Source organism: Passer domesticus, chromosome 4, assembly GCF_036417665.1.
Source record: "Passer domesticus isolate bPasDom1 chromosome 4, bPasDom1.hap1, whole genome shotgun sequence".
Taxonomy (NCBI): domain Eukaryota; kingdom Metazoa; phylum Chordata; class Aves; order Passeriformes; family Passeridae; genus Passer; species Passer domesticus.
Genome location: NC_087477.1, coordinates 49,195,122 through 49,218,031, shown reverse-complemented (window position 1 = coordinate 49,218,031; position 22,910 = coordinate 49,195,122). Strand labels below are relative to the sequence as shown.

General features: G+C 34.2%; 2 protein-coding genes across 19 annotated transcripts in view; one reads left to right on the top strand and one right to left on the bottom strand.

Annotated features, from left to right (window-relative positions):
• Window positions 1-7,699, top strand: part of ASB5 (ankyrin repeat and SOCS box containing 5) — a 39,706-nt gene extending 32,007 nt beyond the window's left edge. For all 7 annotated transcript variants that reach the window (XM_064417765.1, XM_064417760.1, XM_064417764.1 and 4 more), the window contains 6 exons: window positions 547-626; window positions 1,683-1,790; window positions 3,147-3,297; window positions 3,431-3,565; window positions 5,531-5,722; window positions 7,086-7,699. In XM_064417765.1, the coding sequence (XP_064273835.1) occupies window positions 547-626; window positions 1,683-1,790; window positions 3,147-3,297; window positions 3,431-3,565; window positions 5,531-5,722; window positions 7,086-7,213 (794 nt within the window). In that variant the 3' untranslated portion in view covers window positions 7,214-7,699. The remainder of the gene's footprint in view (window positions 1-546; window positions 627-1,682; window positions 1,791-3,146; window positions 3,298-3,430; window positions 3,566-5,530; window positions 5,723-7,085) is intronic.
• Window positions 7,700-10,197: 2,498 nt separating this feature from the next.
• Window positions 10,198-22,910, bottom strand: part of WDR17 (WD repeat domain 17) — a 55,016-nt gene continuing 42,303 nt past the window's right edge. For 10 of the 12 annotated variants that reach the window (XM_064417741.1, XM_064417738.1, XM_064417746.1 and 7 more), the window contains 10 exons: window positions 22,709-22,808; window positions 21,489-21,628; window positions 19,071-19,091; window positions 18,012-18,123; window positions 17,185-17,326; window positions 16,994-17,096; window positions 15,981-16,082; window positions 14,759-14,854; window positions 14,408-14,591; window positions 10,198-12,684 (listed from right to left, as the gene is read on the bottom strand). In XM_064417741.1, the coding sequence (XP_064273811.1) occupies window positions 12,565-12,684; window positions 14,408-14,591; window positions 14,759-14,854; window positions 15,981-16,082; window positions 16,994-17,096; window positions 17,185-17,326; window positions 18,012-18,123; window positions 19,071-19,091; window positions 21,489-21,628; window positions 22,709-22,808 (1,120 nt within the window). In that variant the 3' untranslated portion in view covers window positions 10,198-12,564. Of the gene's footprint in view, window positions 12,685-14,407; window positions 14,592-14,758; window positions 14,855-15,980; window positions 16,083-16,993; window positions 17,097-17,184; window positions 17,327-18,011; window positions 18,124-19,070; window positions 19,092-21,488; window positions 21,629-22,708; window positions 22,809-22,910 lie in introns of those variants that run through there. The other 2 variants (XM_064417740.1, XR_010361224.1) reach the window with 2 other exon arrangements.

The window sequence follows — 22,910 nt, the reverse complement described above, 5'->3', positions numbered from 1 at the left end:
GGAATGAGAACTTAGACTTTATATCTTATTTCTACTATAGTAACTTTTTACTGTGATTCTCACTATATTTCTCCCCTTGTACTTGTGTAGTAGCTTCAAATTAATCTCACCATACGTAGAGACACCCACATTGCTTTTCATATAAACCAGCTTCTTTGTGACTTCTTCAGACAGCTTTACATCTGGTTTAAGTTCAAATAATGCCTGTATTCCAGCTACAAAGTTTTATTATGTGTATTAAAAATTAAGAATGCAAAAATAGAAGTGGAATATGGTAAATAATGAATTTATCAAATAGATTACTGATGTCAATATCTCAATATTTTGTTCTGTGGACCACATAATGATTTATTAGAGATCTTTACAATTAATAGTAGAGCAACTTTTTACTGTTTAGAAACTGATCATTTGAGTCTCTAAAGAGGAAAAATTAATTTCATAGGATATTTGACTCCATTCTGTGCATCATATTTTCTGCTTTTCTCTGTGCATTCCAAACCCTTTCTAATCCATATGGCTTATTCAATAAATGTTGTTATTATATAGGTTCTTGGGCAGATCGCTCACCTCTGCATGAGGCAGCCAGTCAAGGACGTCTTCTTTCTCTGAAGACTTTACTGTCACAGGTGAAGGCTCTGGTTTTACATTTGCTTTCATTTTTAATGTTATTTAATTTCTCAGCATAGATGATCAATGCACATTATTATGCTTTGTTTTGCTTTTTTTGACTTGGATTTTTCAGAGAAATACATATTTAGGAATTTTTCATATTATAAGATATAAGCTAGCATTTAAAATATTTCTTCTGTATGTTTTAACTCCTGTCCCCCCCCCCCCAAAAAAAAAACCCAAACCCAAAAAACTAAAAAAACAATCAAACCAAAATTGTGTCTAAATTTATATCAGTCTTCCCCTCTTGCATGGTATAAATCAATATAAAGCAGTTTCACTGCTTTATGCCTTTGGGTAAATAGAGCTAGTCAGGAAGATAGTAGTTAACAGGATGAATCACTGAAAGATTCTGGGTTTTGCACTGTTGCAACTTAAAAAAACAATGCTAATATCAAAGGGAGAGACTGTAAATGCTAGATTTTAATATTACAATATCGTCCTATTAGCTATTTCAATATTGAAAAATTATACTGTAGAATACATTTGATGAAAGTAGGTAGATACAATTGTTAGTTCTTAAGAATCAAACAACATCTACTCCAAAAAAATTAGATAGCTTGATGATTTTATCAATCCAGTAAGTGTTTTCTTTGCTAAAATGCATAGCTTTGGAATTTCAGCCCTTAAGTCACAGGTTGGTAGAATCATAGGAGAGTTTAGACTTAGGTCCTTGTGGGGTTTTAAGGATGACCAAGATTGGAGATGCACCACCCTTTCTCTCATCTGTTTCACTGTCCCCCAGTTAAATTTTTTTCCACATAGCTACTTGGAATTTGCCATGTTCTGACCTGGGTCTGTTGTCTTTTGCCCTGCCGCTGTGCATCTAAACAGTCTGCATATTTTATGCCTATTTCTGATTAAAAATAAATTCTTACTGAGGATTAAGTTATTGCAAGTTGAGTTTTAAGCCTATTTAGAGTATTGTAAACTATTAATTTGAACAGTAATGTGAGGAAGCAACTCTTAATATGTTTTTTATGATCTTCAAATACCATTCACATCTATTTTAGGGGTACAATGTAGACACACTAACAATTGACCAAGTAACTCCACTCCATGAAGCCTGCCTGGGAGACCATGTAGGATGTGCAAGAATCCTCCTTGAAGCAGGAGCGAATGTAAGGCTTTGGTTTTGTTTTCTTTTATATGAAGTCCAATTCTAACCTTGGCTTAACTGAGAAGGATATATTCCTTGATTTTAATGTAATTGGTCTCTACTTACCCTGTTGGCTGTGTTCATCTCATGTAATTACAGCTGCCATCTGAATGCTAGCCGATGAGAGTGATGGGCAGCCACTGGGACAGTAATGAGTTGGAGTGAATCTGTTAGCAGTATTCATTATGATATTTCTCTTCAAAAATATGGAACACATAATTCTACTTTATTGGGATCCTCTTGCTTTGAGTGGCTTTCAGAAGACTGTTTTTTTAATCTTCAGAGTGTATGCTGTCACACTGTACTTGTGTACTTTTAAAATTCTGTGGAATGAGTAGAAAAAACCACAGTGTCTTTTCTGTACTCCTGGCATAGGCTGCCTCATCTTTTATCCCAAAATGAAAATGGGACCTTACAGATCACTTTCAGTGAAATGTCTGCTGACATCAGAGTTCAAGTGCATAGCTTCCCAGGTCTCTGATCTTTGAAATAAAAATATTTATTGTTCTTAAAATTCAGTTTTCAGAACCATGTGGAATACATCTATTTATTATAGAAAAAGAAAAAAAGATACATAGATATTTTGAAAGCAAATTTCTCCCTACTTCAGCTAGCACAAGGAGTCTAAATATACAAAACTATAAGAAAAATAATTCTTTTTCCCACCTGGTTTATTTTTAGTATTTTTTATTGTTTTGGTGGGTTTGGGGGGTGCATAGAAGAAGATTGGGCAGAGAAGGAGCGTTCTCCTCATAGCTGTGTTCCTCCCTTTAGTATTATTAGGCCTCACAAAGTTGCCTACTTTGTCTCCTTACTCTCTCACACTGGAAATATTCAGTTAAAGAGTGAGGTTGGTATTAAAGCAGTGAGCCTATGCTATCAGCTTTGTCTCCATCCTGTGAAGTATCACTTGAACCTGGAGGCTAAAACAACAGAAGAAAATGGCAAATAATCCTCAACTCCTGCCAGAGCTGTGGAGAGAAGATCCCTTTATCCTGTTAGTTTGCAAGGTGTAAATTTTCTGTATCATTGAAACAAGCTCAGTGCAATGACTTTTGAAAATTATTTACTGTCCAGATGTCAATATATACTCTTTAGTATTCCAGGTGTATTTATGCAACATACTTTAACAAGAATATTAGTAAACTAATTCCAACTGAGAAGCATGGTAAGAGGAAGACAGTTTCACAGAGTTAACTGTGAAACTTGTTATTTTAACTAGTATTTTTATTTTATTTTATGCAATTTCTAACTATTTCCTGTTTAAAAATCTACCTTGTTTTTAATTCTTTTTGTAAATAGATTTTATATATTCTAGGTAAATGCTACAACAATTGATGGAGTGACACCTTTATTTAATGCCTGTTCGAGAGGCAGTGCAGCATGTGCTGAGCTGCTGTTACAATATGGTGCCAAAGCTCAGTGGGAGTCCTGTCTGCCATCACCAACACATGAAGCAGCCAGCAGAGGTAGGAAATCAGCTCCTCAATAAACGTGGAGCAGCTGGGCAATGTCTCAGTAGGAGGGTTAAGAAATGTGTGTGGTTTTGTCCATGAGATAGCATACTGAAGTTGAGCAAACTGTCATGCTTTGTACTGACAGGTCACAGTGAATGTCTGGAGGTTCTGATATCCTGGGGTATAGATGTTGATCAAGATCTTCCTCACTTAGGAACACCTCTGTATGTAGCTTGTGTTTCACAGCAGATCCATTGCATTCGAAAGCTTCTTTATGCAGGTATGTCATGATTTAAATAAAAATATTACTGATCTGTAAAATCAGCATATTGTACTCGCCTTTGGAGTAATCTGTGCTCAGCCAATTGAACTGGAACCCTTGCTTGCAGGGCTCTACTTCAAAGTTTATCCTGAGTCATGTTTTCTTATAACTTACTATTTTTTTATTTTTTGGTGCCATAGTAAGTAGAAAAGGAAAAAAAGGAAGCAAGACCAGTAAGAAAGAATGTTCAAAATTTTCAGCACATAGTGCATCTTTGTAGATATTAATTTTCTGTAGGAAAAACAATGGTAAAAAGTGAGCTTTGAGAAATTTCATATAGTAATCACTGAGATTTCAGTCAAACTACTTTAGCAAGTCCCACTCACTTTCATTCTTCAGCAAGTTCTGATTGATCTTTGCATGAGGCAGAGAGGCTGAGTTGCAGAGGGAAGGGGTGAGATAAAACGCATCTGACCCTAAATTTCAGGTTATTTATTTATTTAATCAATGGGTAAGAGATGTTGAAGGCTGTCTCTGTTTCAGCACAAGTCCAGGGACACAATTGGCATAGCTGAAAGATAATTTGCTGCATTTCAGGTATTTACATACAGGGCTTTTGCATCCTGCAGAACAAGGAATTAAAATGTATATATGAATAATTCAGCCTTGCTATCATTGCACCAGAATAGTTTTTCTAGTTGATTGCATGCTATATTTAGAACATAAACAAGCAGTTAAAGTGTTTCTCATTGAGTCGATCTCCTTGGATGATTAATTATCCTGTGTCATGATTTTTTATGTTTAAGAAGAGCAGAAGTATAATTAGCATACTTTGGGATTCAAATACTAGCATACAGAAAAAAAAAGTAACAGACATTTTTTGGTGCCCTGAAGTAGAAAAGGGTATGTACATTGAGAATATAAATAACTACTTATGTAAATTAAATTTTTTCATGTTTTATCAGTTTGTGAGAATGTATTAGACGTTGAAAGGCAGATAGACAATAAGCAAGCATGCTCCAATTGTTAACATTAAGAACAGTGAATTGTTCAGATTTCAGATCCAATTTCTAGACCTGTGACATTATTATTTTACTCAGAAGGACATTTAAAATGCAAAAAGTGTTGATTCAGGAAGTAAAGTTGGTGCAGAAGGCAATTTTTGGTCTCAACAAGGTCAGTAAGAAGTCTGAAGAAGGCTGGGTTTTAGATGAACCAACAGCTTTCCTGTGTAAGGTAGATTATTCCATACTAGCTAGTTTAGTTTAACTCTTTATGGATTTTTTTTCTTGAATATGAATGCATTATTGCAAATTATTTTAGTCCATTTTAATTTAAAACATGTTAAAAATTACCTATTAATATAAAAGTGTAATGATTAGAACCCATGGATTGGGAGAATTCATGGTTTGGGGTTGTTTTTCTGCTATTAGCTTTCTTGGCTGTGTATGTCACCTTAATTAAAATTAAAACTAATTTACAGATTAATGAATAAAGGTTGGATTTGATGGGAGTCTATTTCAAACTCTTTTCCACCTTCAACATGTGAAAAATTATAAGGCATTCAAGATTCTTTCTGGAGTTGGTGTACTCACAAGAATATACATACAAAACTTCAGTTTAGTGATATTTTTTAAGACTTAAGGAAAGTATGTTTTTTATGTAGTGTAAACTTTCTTAAATATGAACAAAAAGTGCTTTTTATGATTAGGCAACAGTGATGCTCATGTTATGTGATTGTTTACCTAATACCTTTTTATCTGCTTGTACTTCGATAATAAAACCTAGGATAAAAAACCAAAACTCAAACAAAACACTGATGTGATCAGTTATAGTTCTATGCAATAAAATAAAAAAGTGGCTAAATGCACTGTGGCATTCCAGGCCAGTGGTGGTTTTTGTTTGTTTTGTAGCCTTGTCTTTCTTACTTGATGGCAAATTTATTTAATCTCTTCTGTCTCTTTATGTGCATCTACCCACCAGGTGCCAATGTGCAGAAAGGAAAGCATTTGCAAACTCCACTCCATGCTGCTGCCCAGCATTCTAGTACAGAGATTGTAAACTTACTCCTTGAATTTGGGGCAGACATAAATGCCAAAAATTCAGATTTTGAGAGGCCTGTTGATTTAGCTGCTCCAAGCAGTTTAGTGGAGAGACTGCTTCTCTTCCATGAAGGTAAGTTTTAGATGTTTATATTTGAAACTGCAACTTGAATTATTAAAAAAAGCAAACCTACCTTAAAAAACCCCAATTTAACAGTCCAAACAACCCATGTTATAGAAGGTAACACTGTGCTGTATGAAATGAATATATGAGCATTCTGGTAATTTCTTTTTTAACTACAAACATACTCTGCAATATTTAGCCTCAGGTCAGAGCCCACTGACCAAGCAGCATCAGAATTTATATAAGCTGAAAAAGTATCATAGTATATTTATTGGGTGTTTACTTAAGTAGACATCAAAGCTACATTTCTATTGGTTTTTACAGACCTTGTTAAAAAGAAACAGTGTATTTAAATTTCTGGTTAAATATATATTTCATTTTGGTCAGCTGTCATAATATTTTTTAATATGTATTTTATGTGCATATAAAGCAAATTATTTTGATTGTGGGCAAAAAGCATAAGAAGTTTAATTTTCTAAATTTTCTTCACAAAATTTTAAAAACCTGAGAAACAGGAGACTAAAGAGTCTATAGTTCTTCAAACCTCTTAAAGGTCTGTCTGCTTTGGAGAGAGAATATTCCAGAGGGAACTGGACTTGTTCAGACTGAACTATGTATAATATAAAAATAAGCCACAAGAGAATGAAACTATTTCAATAACCATGGGCATCTCTTTAGGGGTGGACTGACAAGTAACTGATTCATGTTTACCTCCAAAAAAACCACCCTGTAATCTGAATGCTACTAACAAAACCCCTCTAAAAACTGTATGTGTTCACAAATTTAGTAAGGCTAGTAGTGTTTTTAAAAGTTAGAGCAAAGAAAAAAAAATTACATTGCATGAAACAGATACAGGTTTTTTGTCCACAGAAAATAGCACTTTGAAGGAGTGGGTGGCAGAGTGATAAAGACATTATGATTAACATAGTAAGACCACTAATTACAGTCCGGGATCTTAGGGTATTTTGCCTGCTTGTTCTTGTTGCAGTGATGCATTGGTAGTGCAGCTGGTAGTGCTGCAGCAGGTATGTAACCCGTGCTATGAATAAAAAAATCCCAAAATAAGAAGTCTGCAGTTTTTAAAGTTATTGACATCAGATATTTTCTGGGAGCTGGTTTTTAATTAAAAAAAAAACCTAACCTTGTCTTGTTTTCTTTAGCATTTCCCTAACTATTGTTAAGGTTTAAGCAGCCCCAGTCTTTATCTTTGAGGACAGAAAGGCAATGAAGGAAACGGAATGAAGAAAAATGTCAAATTGGCAAAATGTGAACTTTGTTTTTTTAGAAATCCTATTATTGTGCAAGACTGTTGTAAAACAAAGTGCTGGCTTTTATAGTTGTACAATTAAACTCCTTTCTTTATTGTTTGCAGCCACACCATCTTCTCTTTGTCAGCTCTGCCGACTATGTATCCGAAATTACATAGGAAGAGCTAGACTGCATCTTGTTCCACAACTCCAGCTGCCAACAATACTTAAGAATTTCTTACAGTATAGATAACATAATAATTAATTGTTAGAAACTTAAATATAGCAAGTACATTTTTTTCCTCTCTGTTTATTGTACGTTTTATCTAAAGAACTGCTGGGCGGAAAAAAAAAAAGCCTTTTGCATATTGCTTAAAAAAATGGTATCTTTGACACCTGGTCTTGATAATGTAATAGTAACTGGGAGCCATTCAGCAACTAGTGCCAAGGTGCTAATCCAGCTGAATTGAATAAGTGTGCTGATACTCTGGGACATGATTGTATAATTTTATCTTAACCCTTTGTAGCTTTACTGCTGTTAATTTTAATTGTGTTTACGTTTTTAAAATCTGTTTGACACGCCTGAATCACAAAGAGTTTCTTTATTATTATTTGTTAAGTTTGTCCATTTGGAGTCAATATTTTATGTATTTTCAAATTTCTGTTGTTCATGTACCTAAAAATACTTGGTGATGGGTGCACTATATGCATTGATAAAAATAAAACAATTAAACGTCAATTCTTTTTCTTTCTGTAGACAATACATATGTAGATAATTAATACATAAAACAGAATTTTATGGGCACTTCCCTTATCTTTTCATAACAGCGCTGTATCACAAGCATTTAATGGGCAATTAACTAATTATTTGCCTCAGAGAAGGCCATATTTTAATATGTATTGTCTGTGATGTTTCTGAAGACATATAGTGGAAGTATTCAAGCTCGAGTTCAGGAGGTGAATACAAGTTTTCAAAAATGTCAGTTTTTGTCAGGATGGGTACAGCTCGTGAAAGGACATTATTTCTCTTACTACCTGTTTTGTAAACATTTATGCAGCTCCAAAAATCCTGTTGCAAATTCCCAGAATACTCCAACAGGCTTTTCTGTGAAAAGGTATTGTTCAACTCTAGCAAGAGATAGAATGGTGACACCCCCAAGAGACATTAGAAAACCCTGAGGCTTTGCTTATGCCCTTGAATTTTTGATGATTGTGATCTGAATAGATGAAAGTGTAGTACTCCTCCTTTCCCTCTTCTCATTTGCTGTTCCTTTGAGAACAGATTATTTTCTCAGTGACTGATACATTTCCTGCATACCAAAGCATGGGACACCTGAAAACTTGTCATCTGCCCTTGGTGATTCACCCTCTTCCATTCCTTTTCAGTGACTCTTTTCAGTATTTATGTTTCTACTGGAAAGATGATAAGTGAGGTACTAACTATAGAGGAAGCTTTCACAAAGAGGAATGCTTACTCAGTTGCTAAATAATATGCTTCTAATAAAAAATGTAGCTGTCTTGACACTGTTAAATAACCTTAATTTGCTTGTGTTCCCTGCAAAAACTCTAGGAGGCTTTTCTGGAGTCCTTGTAAAGGAAAGTCAAATGCAAATATGAGGAGCTGCTTAGAAGTCCATCATATCCTGAGTCTATATTGGGGTGTGTGTAGTGGTTTTTATTTTCATTCTGAAAGTGGCAATTTGTAGTTTTAGGTACAACACCATTACTGTGTATTACTCTAACAAAGAAGCCAACTTTGAAGTGCCAATCCAACCACAGCACTGCTGAACTTCTCCATGTAGAAGGAGCTCATTTAGAACCTCACCTACAAGTGTACACATCTCTTCTCAAGTTTGATTCAGACAAAGTGGCAAAAAAAGTTCTCATGTTCTATACCCTATATCAGATTGGAGCAAACATGACTATTCTGCAAAACACCTGTTTGTAACACAACTAGATAAAAGTTTTTCTGAGAGTCACACCAGGGTCCAGGCCATCTCGTTGCAAATAGGTGTGTTCATACTCTTGTGGCATTTGCAATATCCATTCCCACCACTCTCCCTTATCCCTGTCACCAACCAAAGAGCAAAGACCATCTTTGCAGTTTACAGGTATTTGGTACTATTTTTTGTGTGTGTGTATTATACACAGAATAGGAGACTAGTCAGAAGAAACTGGCTTGTGGTAAAACCATTACTTCCATCTCAGGCAAGAGGCACTTTTCAACATAAACTTCCATCTTTTGCTAACAGATAATTGTGTGAAAATTGAGTTCATTTTGGCAAGCTGAGCCAAGTTGGATGGGGCATTGCTTCTGTTACTATGTGACACGGACAAACAAAAGAGGGAACGGATATGGTTGGCCTGGCAGGACCATGCACTGGGACAGGTCTCTGGCAGATCACAGCATGCTACTGCCACATACCAAAAACGCAGGGCAATGAAATACCTGGTGTTAGTACTTGGTAAAAATCCCTTCCAAAAATGCTCCCTTGTTTAGCCAGAAATGATAGGGTTGTTACTGTTTTCATGATATCAGGGCCCTATTCAATGTGGCTTTGATGGGTTGAATTCTTAGTATGAAATAAATTATATGTATCAAAATATTAGGAACCAGGCTCTGAAGCAAAGAGTAACCCAGGTCAGAGCGCTGTTTACGTGCCCTATTACAATAAAGTTCTTATTAAATGAACTGTTATACCATTAAAAAGTGTTCTAAGGCATTGTCAGGAAAAAAATAAAGAGTAGTGTGATATGTCAATTCTGGAAAGAAATCCAACAGTGAAATCCTGTAGGCTTGCTGAAAGTATTGCAGAGATCCACAGGAGGTACTGCACTGGTGGGTGAGAAAGCACGTGGAGTTCAAGGTTCTCCCTGTGCTTCTCCTGGGCCTGTCTGGGGCTGCGAGGCTGCAGCCATGGCCATGCAGCATTACTGGCCCAGCCTGGCAGGAGCCCTGCGCATGGTGGAACAGACAGGGCATCATTCCAGCCCACAACATGGGTTTAAAGTGCCACATCTCCTGTCCCAGACTGCAGCTGCCAGTGGAGCTGTCTCTGAAGCTTATAATCATGTCAGTAGTGTTGGACAGATTATTTCCAAAAAACAATGGATTTGTTTTGCAGGGATGTTGAACATAACAGAGATTTAATAGTAATTGGAAAACACTAGCTATGTAGCTTCGTATATTTTTTCATTTAAATGGAAATATGAATTTTACACAGGAGTCAAACAGTCTTTTGAAGACAAAGTATTCTTTAATATTAAGGGGGAGATACCTGTATTTGACTTGCTATACTAGACAATGAAGCTACACATTAGCAAACAATCTGAAATTATTTTTGAAATTGATGAACCAGTTGACAGTTGCAACCACAGCTGTAACAGCAGACACAATTACAACCTTTTCCGCATATTCCCCTCACGCACCACTGTACAAACAACTTCAAAGAAAATGCAACCTCATGTTATTCACAATGACTGTTTCCTGATGAATCCCCAATATAAAAAATGCCCTTTGACTTAATTTTTGTATTTCAGTAAGGAATGAATTTTTAACCCTCACTCTGTAATTCAGAGGGAGTAGATTTGCCCAAGATTCCATGTTAAGGCACAATTTATGTGCAACACGTTGATGCAGTTATACTACGTATTCAATATATTTTAATTGTGAAATATTAATAAAAATCCTTATGATACAACAAAAGATTTTAAATATAGTAGAATGGCAGTTGAGTCAATATTTCCAATCCCAATCCTCAGTCATGGGGCTGCATGTTCAGTTCTCATGTTTGCTCTCCACCTCTCTATCAAGAACTTTTCCATACCAGGTTGTAAGATTTATGTGCTAAAAGACAGATAGTTTTTCATTTGACAGAAGCAAGATCAGGTACTGACTGATGGAAAATTCTTTCAAAAATTATGAATTTTAACTTCTGAAATAAAATTCTTCTTCTGCAAGCTTCATGGAGTAAACAAAGGGAAAACATTTTCAATGAATACTTGCAGGAAGTAAAATATTCAGTTCCAGCACCCAAGTATGTACAAAAATGGGGTTTTTAGGGTACAAAATAGCTGTATTCCCTCCACCCAATATATTCTTACACCAGAAACCCTGTAAATAATACTCTAGAACATTACCAGAAGGAAATTTTACCATTTTAAAGATGGAGGGGAAAAAACCAACCCAGGATTTTCTTTTATTTCTAATCTCCATCCCATCTTTCCAGCATGGTGGCATTGTTATTTCTACAGTTAAATAAGGGCAAGGCTTACCTCTAAATTGAGGCTTTTTTGATAGGATCTACTAAATAGAGACCCAATACTGTTTCCACTTTTTATGACAGTTGCTATAGAAATAATTCTGCCAATTTTTAATTGTAACCGCTTTATATTTCATGTAACTATCAGGAATTTAAATAAATTTCAAAATTTATTTTAAAGTACAAGCAAATAATGTAAGAACAGATAAAGTAAATTTCTGCTTATGTACCATCCATTAAACTAATAAAAAGTGTTGCAACCAAGGCATCTTTTCTAAAGGTGAGCAATTCTGATTATAAGAATTATTAATAAGAATAATGAGTATAATATTTGCCTTATAATTAAATTCCATACTATACACAGCTTTAAATATTTTTAGTATTCTATTGCCATAACTGTTTTTCCATTTGAGTGTAGATATAGTAAATAAAAATATATATGCACAAGTACTTACTTCTGGTCTGTCATATTATATGCATGTTTACAACTAATACAAAATATAAAGAGAAAACAAGCTTTTAAAATGTACACAGCATAGTTAAATGACTTCAATAAATATGCTGTTTGTTCTATACAAAGACTTTGTTAAAAAAACCAAAAATAATTTATAAAGAGTTTTAGCCTCCGGTGAAAGTATAATGGGAAATGTTGCCAAATATTCTATTAGAAAATACAATTTTGTAATTTAGATAATCTAACAAAAAAAAATAGATAATCTAGACAAAATATAGATAATATAAATAAATCATAAGTGACCTTCTATTTGTACTGCTATTAAAGCACAATAACAAGGGGATGAAAAAAAACACCTACTCTTTAAATTTTTCCTTTTGCTATACAACCCTGTGTGTAAAAGTTAGTTCAAATTAAAAAGGGGGACAGTGTGAAACAGCCAAAATATTCCAGTCATTCTGAAAAAGTTTGGAGTTGCTGTCAATAAAGTTATTCTATGATTATATATTCAGAACAGTATTTATGGGTTTCACAGTTTATTATCAATATTTTAGTAATATGTAGATAGTTGCTTACTTTACAAAGCATCTATTCACACAGAGTTGACAAAAATAATTGTCTGACAACAATATTCTTACAAAAAAAAAGACATGGCTATATATGAAATTAGGACTTTTTCTTTGGATTATCAAATAATTTTTTTCTTTGGATTCTCAACAAACATTTGTATAGAAATCCTTTTCTTCTCATTTTAAAATTTTCAAAGTTCAAGTAATTGACCATCAGGAGGAATCAACTACCTCTCTGTCCTTTGACAATCAAGGTTAAATAAGCATTAACTCCCAGAGTGTTATTTTAAGCACTATAAAGTACAGAGGAAACACCTCATCAAAATGGGTTAAGTCGTATTCCTGTTCCTAATGGTGAAAAAGGATTCACTTTGGCCCACATCAAAGCATCATTCAGTGAAATAGCAGATTTTCCATCTTCGAGGAAGAACACAGGACCCTGTAAAGCAAAAATGTTTGGGAGGGGAGAGAAAAAGAAATTATACATGGATTGTGTAAAGGCCACAACAAAAAGCATAGAGCATAGTTTATCTCAGAAGAACATAAAAACCTTGTTTAGACCTATCCACTAGGTCCATACAGAAATTTTTCCCCATGCACTTAAAATTCTGATAACAGCTACACATTATGAATTGAGGGCACTTATGTTTCCATATCTGTCAACCCAACCTTTCATAATATTTTAATTTTTTGTTTGATGTGTTTTATTGTTATTTTATATATGCTCGTTAATTATGTTATTATGTTATTATGTTATTATGTTAGACTTAAATTTAGCTTGAATTAGAAACTGAGCCAACAAGCATTTTTCTTCAGAATACTGTCCATATTTCATCATGGACATGATTATTATTTCTGCTGATTTGTGCTTTTTCCTATCCACAAAAAAAACCCCAATATAATGTTGACATGAATTGTTTGAAAACAGTCTACATGCAGTCTACAGAATAATTTGAACTATTTACTATGAAAAGTGCAAAGTACTCGTTCATATGACAGAAAAAGAGCTAGCTGCTAATTTATTAATTTGACAAAACCTGCTCTCAAAGCTGCAGTTCCGTTTCAGTGCTTTCTTAAACAGTTATGCTCTCCAAACTTGCTATGTAAAACTTTTAAACCCATACAAGTAGGCTGCCCTGCTTTACTATTAACTGATTTTGATTGTTGAGCTGACCTGCATGCCCCAAGCCATGACTCCTAATGTATGCTAATCCAGAAATAAGGATCTTGTAGATGGCAAGCTGGTGACACCATATTTGCTATTCTTGTTGAATGGACTATAACACTGGCAGCTTTACATGGCTGTTAGCAGTCTAATGAGAGTACAGCCATAGACAGAGACCACTGATCTAATCTGGAAGTGTTGAGAGCAATTTTTTTTTGATTGATGAGCAGTTGAGAATTTTTTTTACCTCAAAAATCCCACTAGCATTTTGTAAACTCTAATTTTTTTTCAGAAAACTATCCATCCCCCTTAGTGCCTAAGCCACCCTGTTACTCTTTGGGCTGACATCTTCTACTGGACAGAGGAAACAGATTTGGCATCACCTAGGAAAGTAAATTCATACTGAGGCATTGTCTGGAGTCAGGAGTAGTGTTTTCAGGATCTTTCAATTTTCTCTTTATTAAAATAACAAGATATGCTAAAGAGGTGTTATAAGGACTAAGGAGTATTTATCATAAAACTCAGTGTGAGTGATAAATAAATATATTTGAATATTTAGTCTTCTAATGTCTGGACTTAATTAGTCATTAATTCCAAGTTTTATAGTATGCATTTCCACAGTAATAAAAACCAAAATCAGAAGAATGTTAGTATGTGGTTAAAGACAAATAATTTCCTGGCTTTTATTCAAGCTGTGGTGAGGGAGTAGCCAATAAGATACATACATTTTAGACACAACATTTGGCAAAGGAAATATTTCATATGTAAATTAAAAGGTTTTGGATTTCGGAAATGACAACTATTTGATTGGACAATTCTTTATATAGCCTTTCTTATATAGCAGATGTCACTGCCTGTCACTTTTAACTCTGCTCCTGTGATAACAGCGTAAACCTTTTTCCGGCCAAATGGTGGGAGGGACCTTTGATTTATGGCAGTCCCACAAGCAGTCAGTGCTATCAGCAAGAAAGTGCACTTCAGCTCTCTGACACCATACCTGGATCTTTTGTCCTGTCAAACAAGAGGTATGAACATCTGAGTGACTGGGAAGATTTGATCCAGTGACACAGTCTGGCCCAACCATTCCTTTCAGAGGCTCCCCCTGAATTCGCGAGACAAGCACTGAATACAGCGCTCTCTGCGATTCAGAGGGCGGGGTGCATGGCAACTCATCCGTAGGCCTAGGAACATAAAAGAAATTTGGTTTTCAACTTGACTTCCTAATTTGTGTTAGAAGTTAAGACCCACAAAGCAGTTACATTCAGACTTTACAAAGGGAATAAATTTAAAACTAAACAGTTAAATACTATTAGTCTCACTCATGGTAATTTTATATTTTTCCACCTACTTGTTTGATTGTGTGCAAGCTCTCCATGCATCTAATTCCTCAGAAAGGTGTTCAATTTTCAAAGGTACAGATACTTCCCGTCTTTTTAAAAGCTGACTGAAAAGGAATGCAAATAATTAAAATCTGAATTAATCCTAATAATGACTATTTTCTTAGAAGCAAAACATGATAGACAGTAGTAAAGTAAAACTATTTCTGATTGGATATGGAATACCTATCGAAATAAATTGATCCTTCACAATATACACTATATTAAACTTCAGCAATACTCATACAAGTTCACAGAATCACAGAATCACACAGGTGTTAGGACATAGGTTGGACTCGATGATCTTAGAGGTCTCTTCCAACTTCATTATTCTGTGATTCTGAGAAGTTATAGAAGTATTGCTTTAGATTTAAATTTTATTTTAATTATCCCTATTTACACCACATTTAATTTGCTGTATTTTTTAACTTAAGTCCACTCTATATTTCAAGGCTATATGTGTTTTTATTTATTAGTATTGTCAACCTTACTAAAATTAAGGATCCGTTTTGCCTGCATGTACCACATATGGTACAAATGCAATTAGAGAAACATAGTTCAACACACACATTGGGACAGCCTTGTTTCACCTGCAGAAGCAGTTTCAAAGCCCTTGCAGTGGATGCATTTTTTATTTATCGAGATATAATACAGGGGACAGTTAATACCTGACCTAATTCTGCCATCTTTAATTTGTGTTGGTGTATCTTAAAAATGTCCTGCTTAAGCATGTAAATTGTACACCTTAAGCAGGTAAGTGTCCAGTTTAAGATGGGCCAGAAACTAAAAATATGTGAGTCTTGAAGATATTGGGCAATCCCAGAATGAAACTTTGAGTGGTATTGTTCTGTGGTTCTTTATATACTAAGTAATTGAAAGCCTTACAGCCAAAAGTATCACAGAGTCTCAAAAACTGCTTGTTACAAGTCTAATAATATCCATACCAGAAAAGCCTTTCTATAAAAGATATTTAATCTTGTTTTTTCTTTAGATTCAGAAAATAAAAAAACCAACAAACAAATGCCCCTTTCCCCCAGTCCTCTCACCAAGTTTCACACATGAAGATAGCTAAGAGGAAAGACACATTTTCATTTTTTGGGATGCAATGAGAAGAAGTAGGCTCAATGTATAGCATATGTCATAGTAAGGACTGAGATTACTCAGAGTTATTGAAGTATTATTATACAGTATTACCATGTATACTCATACAGTGCAGGTACAATGCTGTTGTACTGTCTTCTGATAGCAAGTAAAGCACCAACATAACCACACAAAATCAGCAACTCATTCCGAAACCTATAAATGAAGAAGTATCAATCATGAAAAACAACAAGCATTTGTAAAAACATTAAACAAACTCATATTCATGTTATAATTTTAAAACCTAATTTATCCATCCACCTTTTGTGGATAATATATGTTCACCGATTATGCTTACTTTCTATGTCATGGTCTTTTTAAAACACTCCATCTGCTTCATATTGATTTCCATTATTAAATTTTAAAAGGCATATATACAACACAATTTTTAAGCATAATCAAATGGAGTTACACAAACAACATCACTCAGACCTTTTATTTTGATAGAACTCTAAATGTAAATAAAACTGCCCCAAAAATTAGTGTAAATTTCAGTTTCACCAAGTTTCCCCAATTTTTTTCTCCTTTTTTCTTCACACGTATACTTGTGTAGGCACCTAGACCTAACTGCAACCATTCATCATAAAGGTGAACCAGATCTATCCAACTATTTTAGAGTTAATTCTGACAGTGACAGCCGAATATGCCTTAACACTTTGACATAAAAGCCCACATTATTTGTGATATCACTTCAGCAAAGTGAAACTAAAGCTGATCAAAGTGAAGCTCTTCACATAAGACCAATATTGATTCATGCATTTTAAATACTCTACAGAGAAAGAAGCAGTAAAACATCTTTTTTTTGTCTTGCTAAACCTTCATAATTTGTGAGAGTCCACATTCTATTCTCCAGACTGGAAAGAATTCCAGCATGCTTGCTGGAATTTTTTTGTGTCCCTCTTCTGTTAAACAAAAAAAAATATACTAACAGTGTGCACCTATATATATATTTTTTTTTTTAAATATATTTATATATATATTTATATTTATATATATATATATACACACAATCTGAAAGATTCCTTTAAGGAAAGTTCCACTTTTCTAAGTCAGGAAAATATACTCACTCACTACACTTAGGCAACATTAACTGTTCAGTCCGTATGTAACTTAAAAGATCAAGATATGGAAAGACTGAATCTAAAGTCCAATCTGAGCCACCAAGTTGTTCTGTTGAAAAATAAAAAGAAAAATATCTCATGAGGAAAGTTATACAGATGACTTTTGCTTTAAAATTGTTCTTCATCCAACTACCTACCTTTCACATACTGAATGCCAACAGGGAGAGCCTTTTCAGGTTCTGTGCTTAACAGATAGTACTTTATTGTTTCAAATACATCCCCATCTGCCTGAATTGTCTCTGCCATTCGCATACACTCTTCCACATCAGGAAGATTACACTGGAAAACAAACATTTTGCCAGAAAATTACTGAAATGTTCAAACACTTCTCTAAGATGCAGTGAAATACTGATGTTTGCACACAACACTAAGAAAAAATTCTCTCTGAAGGAGTAATTGAAAGACATACCTGCACATAATGCACATTAAGAAAGTCATCTAGACCAGAGCAACACTGGAAAGGGCTGTGTAGCGTTAATTTAAGCAGTACCAGTTTTCATTGCTAATGTTTTTGTGAGGTTTTTACTACTGTTTAATAAATGTACAGTCTGAGTTGCACTCTAAGGGAGAGCAACCAAAGCAGACCCTTTTGCTGCTGAAGACGAAATAGGACATTTATGGCATTACAGGCATAAAATATAAACCAATTCAGAAAGTTGATCTGCCAAAACATGATTAGGCTGCACATCTAAGTAAGTTATAAATTGTACTGACAAGTAATTCTGAAGATCATAAGCTAGTTCAGTAAGTAACGTGTCAGGGAAAGAGTGCACTAAAGGATAGAAATGAAGAACTACTGAAAATCAAGTCAACAAAGACTAACAGAGGAGAAAATAATATGTTACATATAAGATGGCAAAGACAAATTCATCCTATGGTTTTATAAAGCCTTATGTTTTTTGAAATTGGTAAATAAATCAATACAAAACCGTATTAGATTCATGTAAATTCTTTTATATTGTACCTTTTCATGCAGGTCATTTATTTCTGCTGTGCATCCAGGATAGAAAGCACAGAGTTTTACTAACTGCAGTTTATTATCAGGAATCATCATAAGAAGATCAACTGCTAAATCCCTGCACAAACAAAAGATGACACATAGTTACTCTTGATGGTTTGTAATAGAAGGAAGCTATTTTATCTTTTACATACCTTATAAGAGTTTACTGAAAAAATACTATTTCCAGAAAAGTGCAGAAGCAAGTTCAGTACCTAAGACTATTTTTCTTCAATAAATGAGGCTTAATTATTCATCTTATTGGTAAAGTCATTAATTAATTTTCTGTTGCTTTAGTAGTTTGAATTAAACAGCCGTGCAATTCTTAAGCCTCAGAACCATCTCAAAGTGAAATGGAAGAATATGTGAGCAGGGATGGGAGAGTAGGAGCCCTCCAATTTGAGAGAAGAAATGATGATAATGTGGTTCTGTGTCATGAAACCATCCTCAAAATTCTAAAGCTTCATGACATCAACATAGGACATCTTTTGGTCATCCAGAATGCCTTGGTGCTCATGTGACATTAAAATAGAAAGATTATATGAGAAAAAAATGAGATACATATTTTCATCCTTCTCAAAGGAAAACTGTTTTAGCAAACTGACATTTCTTGCATTTTCCTAAATTTTTTACCATTTGTTAATGTTATCCTATCCTTCACACAACAAACAGCTGAAGGGAAGGATAATATTAGGAAATTATTTGGAAATTGTTCTATTTAAGTTTTAATAACTGGTTATTCTGTGACTCTTCTATTCATGCAGACATCATTTCTCCTGTGAACCTCAAGACTGACTTGCCCCTGTGTAGGCAAAAAATCCTATTGATTTCCTCTGGATTTTCAGTATGTGATCCTTATCTTAAAAATGTTCAAGTAAGCTGTTATCCAATATTTGCAACTACTTTCTATCTCACTTTCAAGTATTAATCGCAATTAAAAATTAGGACACTTAAAGAAATTTGAAAAGCGTGTGACTTTATTAAGGGAAAAAATAAGCTTAAACTTTCTCCAAAATAGCAAAATACCTGTATCCAAGTGATGGGAAGCTAAAAGGAAGACAAAATTGACAGACAAAAGCGTATTGAACAAAATTTTGTATTATTTTACAGAGAAAATATCTGATAGAAAATAATTAAACTACAGCAGCAACTCTAAGGGTCAGGGCAACTGACTTCAACAGCAACCACAAAAAAATAGCTATCTATTTTATGCCTTTTGACAACATAAAGAAACTCATGCCAAAAGGTCTTTAAAAAATCTGTGGTATTATTACTATGTAACAGCCAGTTTTCCAAGTTACAGAAGCACTCTTTCAGAATCTAGGATATTTCCCAAGTTCTTAAGCTGTTTTCAATCAGTGAGTTGCAATCACTAACTCATATGTACTAATCTTCATATGCAATTCAAACATTTTTAAGTGATTAGAAATTGTCTTGTCAAAAAGCTGAAATCCAATATTCATTTGAAAAAAAGTAATTCAAAGAAGATAATAACTTACAAATTTCATTACCTGGGATAATTTTTAAGAAGCTGGAGATTTTTAAAAACTGGAATGATTTTTAAGAATCAAACTGAAAACACTGTCAGGTACAAAGATCAAAATGAGTTTGCATATGCAGAATTTAGTATCACAGGTAAAATATGACTAGCTTTTTGAATAGTAAAAAGTTGCTTTTGACAGTATTTAGGTTTACAAATAAAAATGTGTCCTTTACATTCACACATTTTCTCAAGGCTCTAGATTTGGGAAAATGCATGAATCTTTAAATTCTTTTTTGGCTTGATTTTAGACTTTAGAGCATTTCTAAAAACAACCAACCAAAACCCAGGAAACGTTCCACCAGTGACTAATTTCTTTATTAACTCATGAGGAGCCTTCTGGTATTCCTGTTGCTGTCTACAATTTAGTGTTTCACTACAGTGAAATGTTTCCAATTAATATCCCTAAGCATAACAACCAGAAAATTTAAAAAAGGACCCTTCAAATATCAGAGACCCATGAACTCCACCTTCCCTATACACGATCTTATGAGTGCAGTTAACCAAGGGGATTATGCTGTGTGAAAATCTCTTTTTTACAAAACAGATTCAAGAATCTCTGATCTTTCCCATATAAAAAATATGCTGCAATGGCTAAAAATCAGAATCCAGGATTGCAAGGTGTTCAGTGCAGAGTGTGAAACCCATTGAGAAATCCAGACTTGGGCAATATGCAGTACATCACTTTAAAATTGCATCACATACAGATTTTATCACCATGTAGACTTCAGTGTACACATGCTGTAAGTTTACAGAACCTTTATGGACATAAACATAGATGCCATACCATTATAAGCAATAATTACAGCCCTGAGATCAGAACAAGCTTTTGTTATAGAACTGGAAAAAATATACACTGGTTTTTTTTTAACTCCACATCCATTGCTTTCTATTGGAGGCTGCATAAAAATCACCCTTAACAATGAAAGAGCTTCAGACACCTTAAAAGCTGCAGATGGAGTTGCCAAAACAACCCTATTAAGACTGGTGCAATGCAAACATGCTAAACCACTGCAAAATGAAAGCAGCAAGTTACCAGTTTCTTATTTTATCTTTTCCCACAATGCTTCATTGTCTAATGAAAGCTAAATGTTCTGTAGAGAGGAGTTCCACTATTTTTCTCTCAGACTACCTCTAAATACATTAGCAAATAATAACTGCAGAAGAAAAACTGATCCTTAACTGTTTAAGTACACATTTTTTGTGGAATGTTAATTACAAACTAGTTATACAGCTGCCAAATGCACCTTAGAAAGACTTTCTGCTTGTTCAGTGTTAGATAAAAAACAAGAACAAGTATTTTTTCAAAGTAAAACCACTATGCTGAGGAATAGAAAATTTACCACAGAAGGCTTCTCCTATATGCAAGAAAGAAGTTACTTCTGCAGAATTAAATAGCAATCTTGTTTCATCCTTAAATCTTTGCAGGAGTCTTGTGTTCCTAAGACCAATAGAAGATAATTCCTCAGACTCATAGTTTTATATTTTTCAATCAAGTACTTAAAAATCACTTCACATATCCTACTTGAGCTGTTCCTTTTCACTTTTTAACTCAATTCCAGCCTTATTTTTTTTGAAGCAATTCTTTTCACTCAGTACAAACTAGGACTTCATAAGCTACCTATTGCCAAGTAGCTAGGGTGTTTTTTTCAGTGGGTTTCATACTCTGACAATGACTCCTCTCGCATTTACAATGCATACAGACTATATTTTGAGATTAAAGAAGAACATTTGCATGCCCTGTACTTCAAAGGTCTAATATAGCATTTCTTATTCAAACAGAAATTTTTATTCTCCCTTATCATGGTGGCTTGATCTCTACAAAAGTTTCACAATGACACACCTTGATTGCTTTGTCAGGGAGAGAATTTTAAAAAATCTTATTTGGATTAAGAAATTCTTACCATGTTATCACTGCCATACATTTTCTTGCTAGTAATTCTAGTGCATAATGTGTTGCTTGTGCTGCACTTTCTCCCAAGACAGTACCCACACTGATTGCCAGCTCCAGTTCATTTCCACGAATCAGGTTTGCCATTGCAAGCTTGCTCAATGAAAAAATTATATCATTAAGGGACAGAAGCAGTTTTGGGCATTCATCTTGTTGAGCATATGACATTATGATATCTTTTTCAGAAGGACAAAATATACAATAATTATACTCAATTTTATATATTTTGGGTCTCCTGAATGAGTAAAAAATTGTGCACTATGTGCTGTTAAACAACCAAATAGATTTCCTTTAGCAGAATCTTCCTTTATTCAACTGAAGAGATCACATAAATAGGATACCTAAAATGCATGCTAGGAATTCCATCTAATCTTAAGGACACTAGCATTCAATGTATATTTCCCCCTCGCTTTCAATGAAAGGAGACTCAAAAACCCCAGAAAATGGGAAGGACTGTCCTGTTCTTACTCTCTTCCTGAGCATAGTTACCAACAGGCACAGCAGAATGTCAAACCCTATGAGACTACACAACATCTATTGTTGCACCTATTTAGAAATATAGGAATTTACGGATTCTCAATTTCTCTCAGAATAGCTCATTGGGATGAAATTATATATATTTGGGGGGATAGAGGAGGAAAAACATCCAGATAAAATGAGGAAAAGAAACAATTTGTTAAACTAGAAGCAAATAAAAAACATGTAAAATATTTCGTACATATCAGTTCTATTTTTTGTACTGAGGGGTGGGGTTTTCTTTTTCTTTTTACTTCTTCATTTAGACTGCAAATTCTTCAAGGTGGATGATTGCATCTTCTTTAGCACAATAACTTCTAGTTCTGAATGGGTATTTTGGGTCACCATAAATAGTAACACTTAGATGTATATATCCAAGGTACTTAAGTATCTTATATTGTCTAATATAGCAGGATACTGTAAATAAAATTCAACAGCAACACGCTACCTTCTGTGCATGAGAGAAACCTTGAATTTAATAGACTCACGGGACCTCTGCTACCAACTTAAATACTATAACTATCTAACTCTAAGTATAAAAAAAATCAAATGCAAAATACCATTTTAGAATATGATACATAAGTTTAAAAAGATGTGTAAAGATGTGAAAAATAAATAAATGTTGGCTTTTTCATCGTTAAAGAAAAAAAAAATTACCTCTATATTTTCAACAGCCAAATGACAACATGCTGCAAGCACTGCATGGCCATCCTGGAAATACCAATCTGCCAGTTCTTTACTCACTTTCTGCAGGAGACTACAAGAAGAAAAATGAAATTCTACAAGGTCACTTCAAGGCTGGAGCGCCTTGGGTCTTAAATTATGTAAAATGTAAAATTAGGGTTTTTTTTTTTTATTC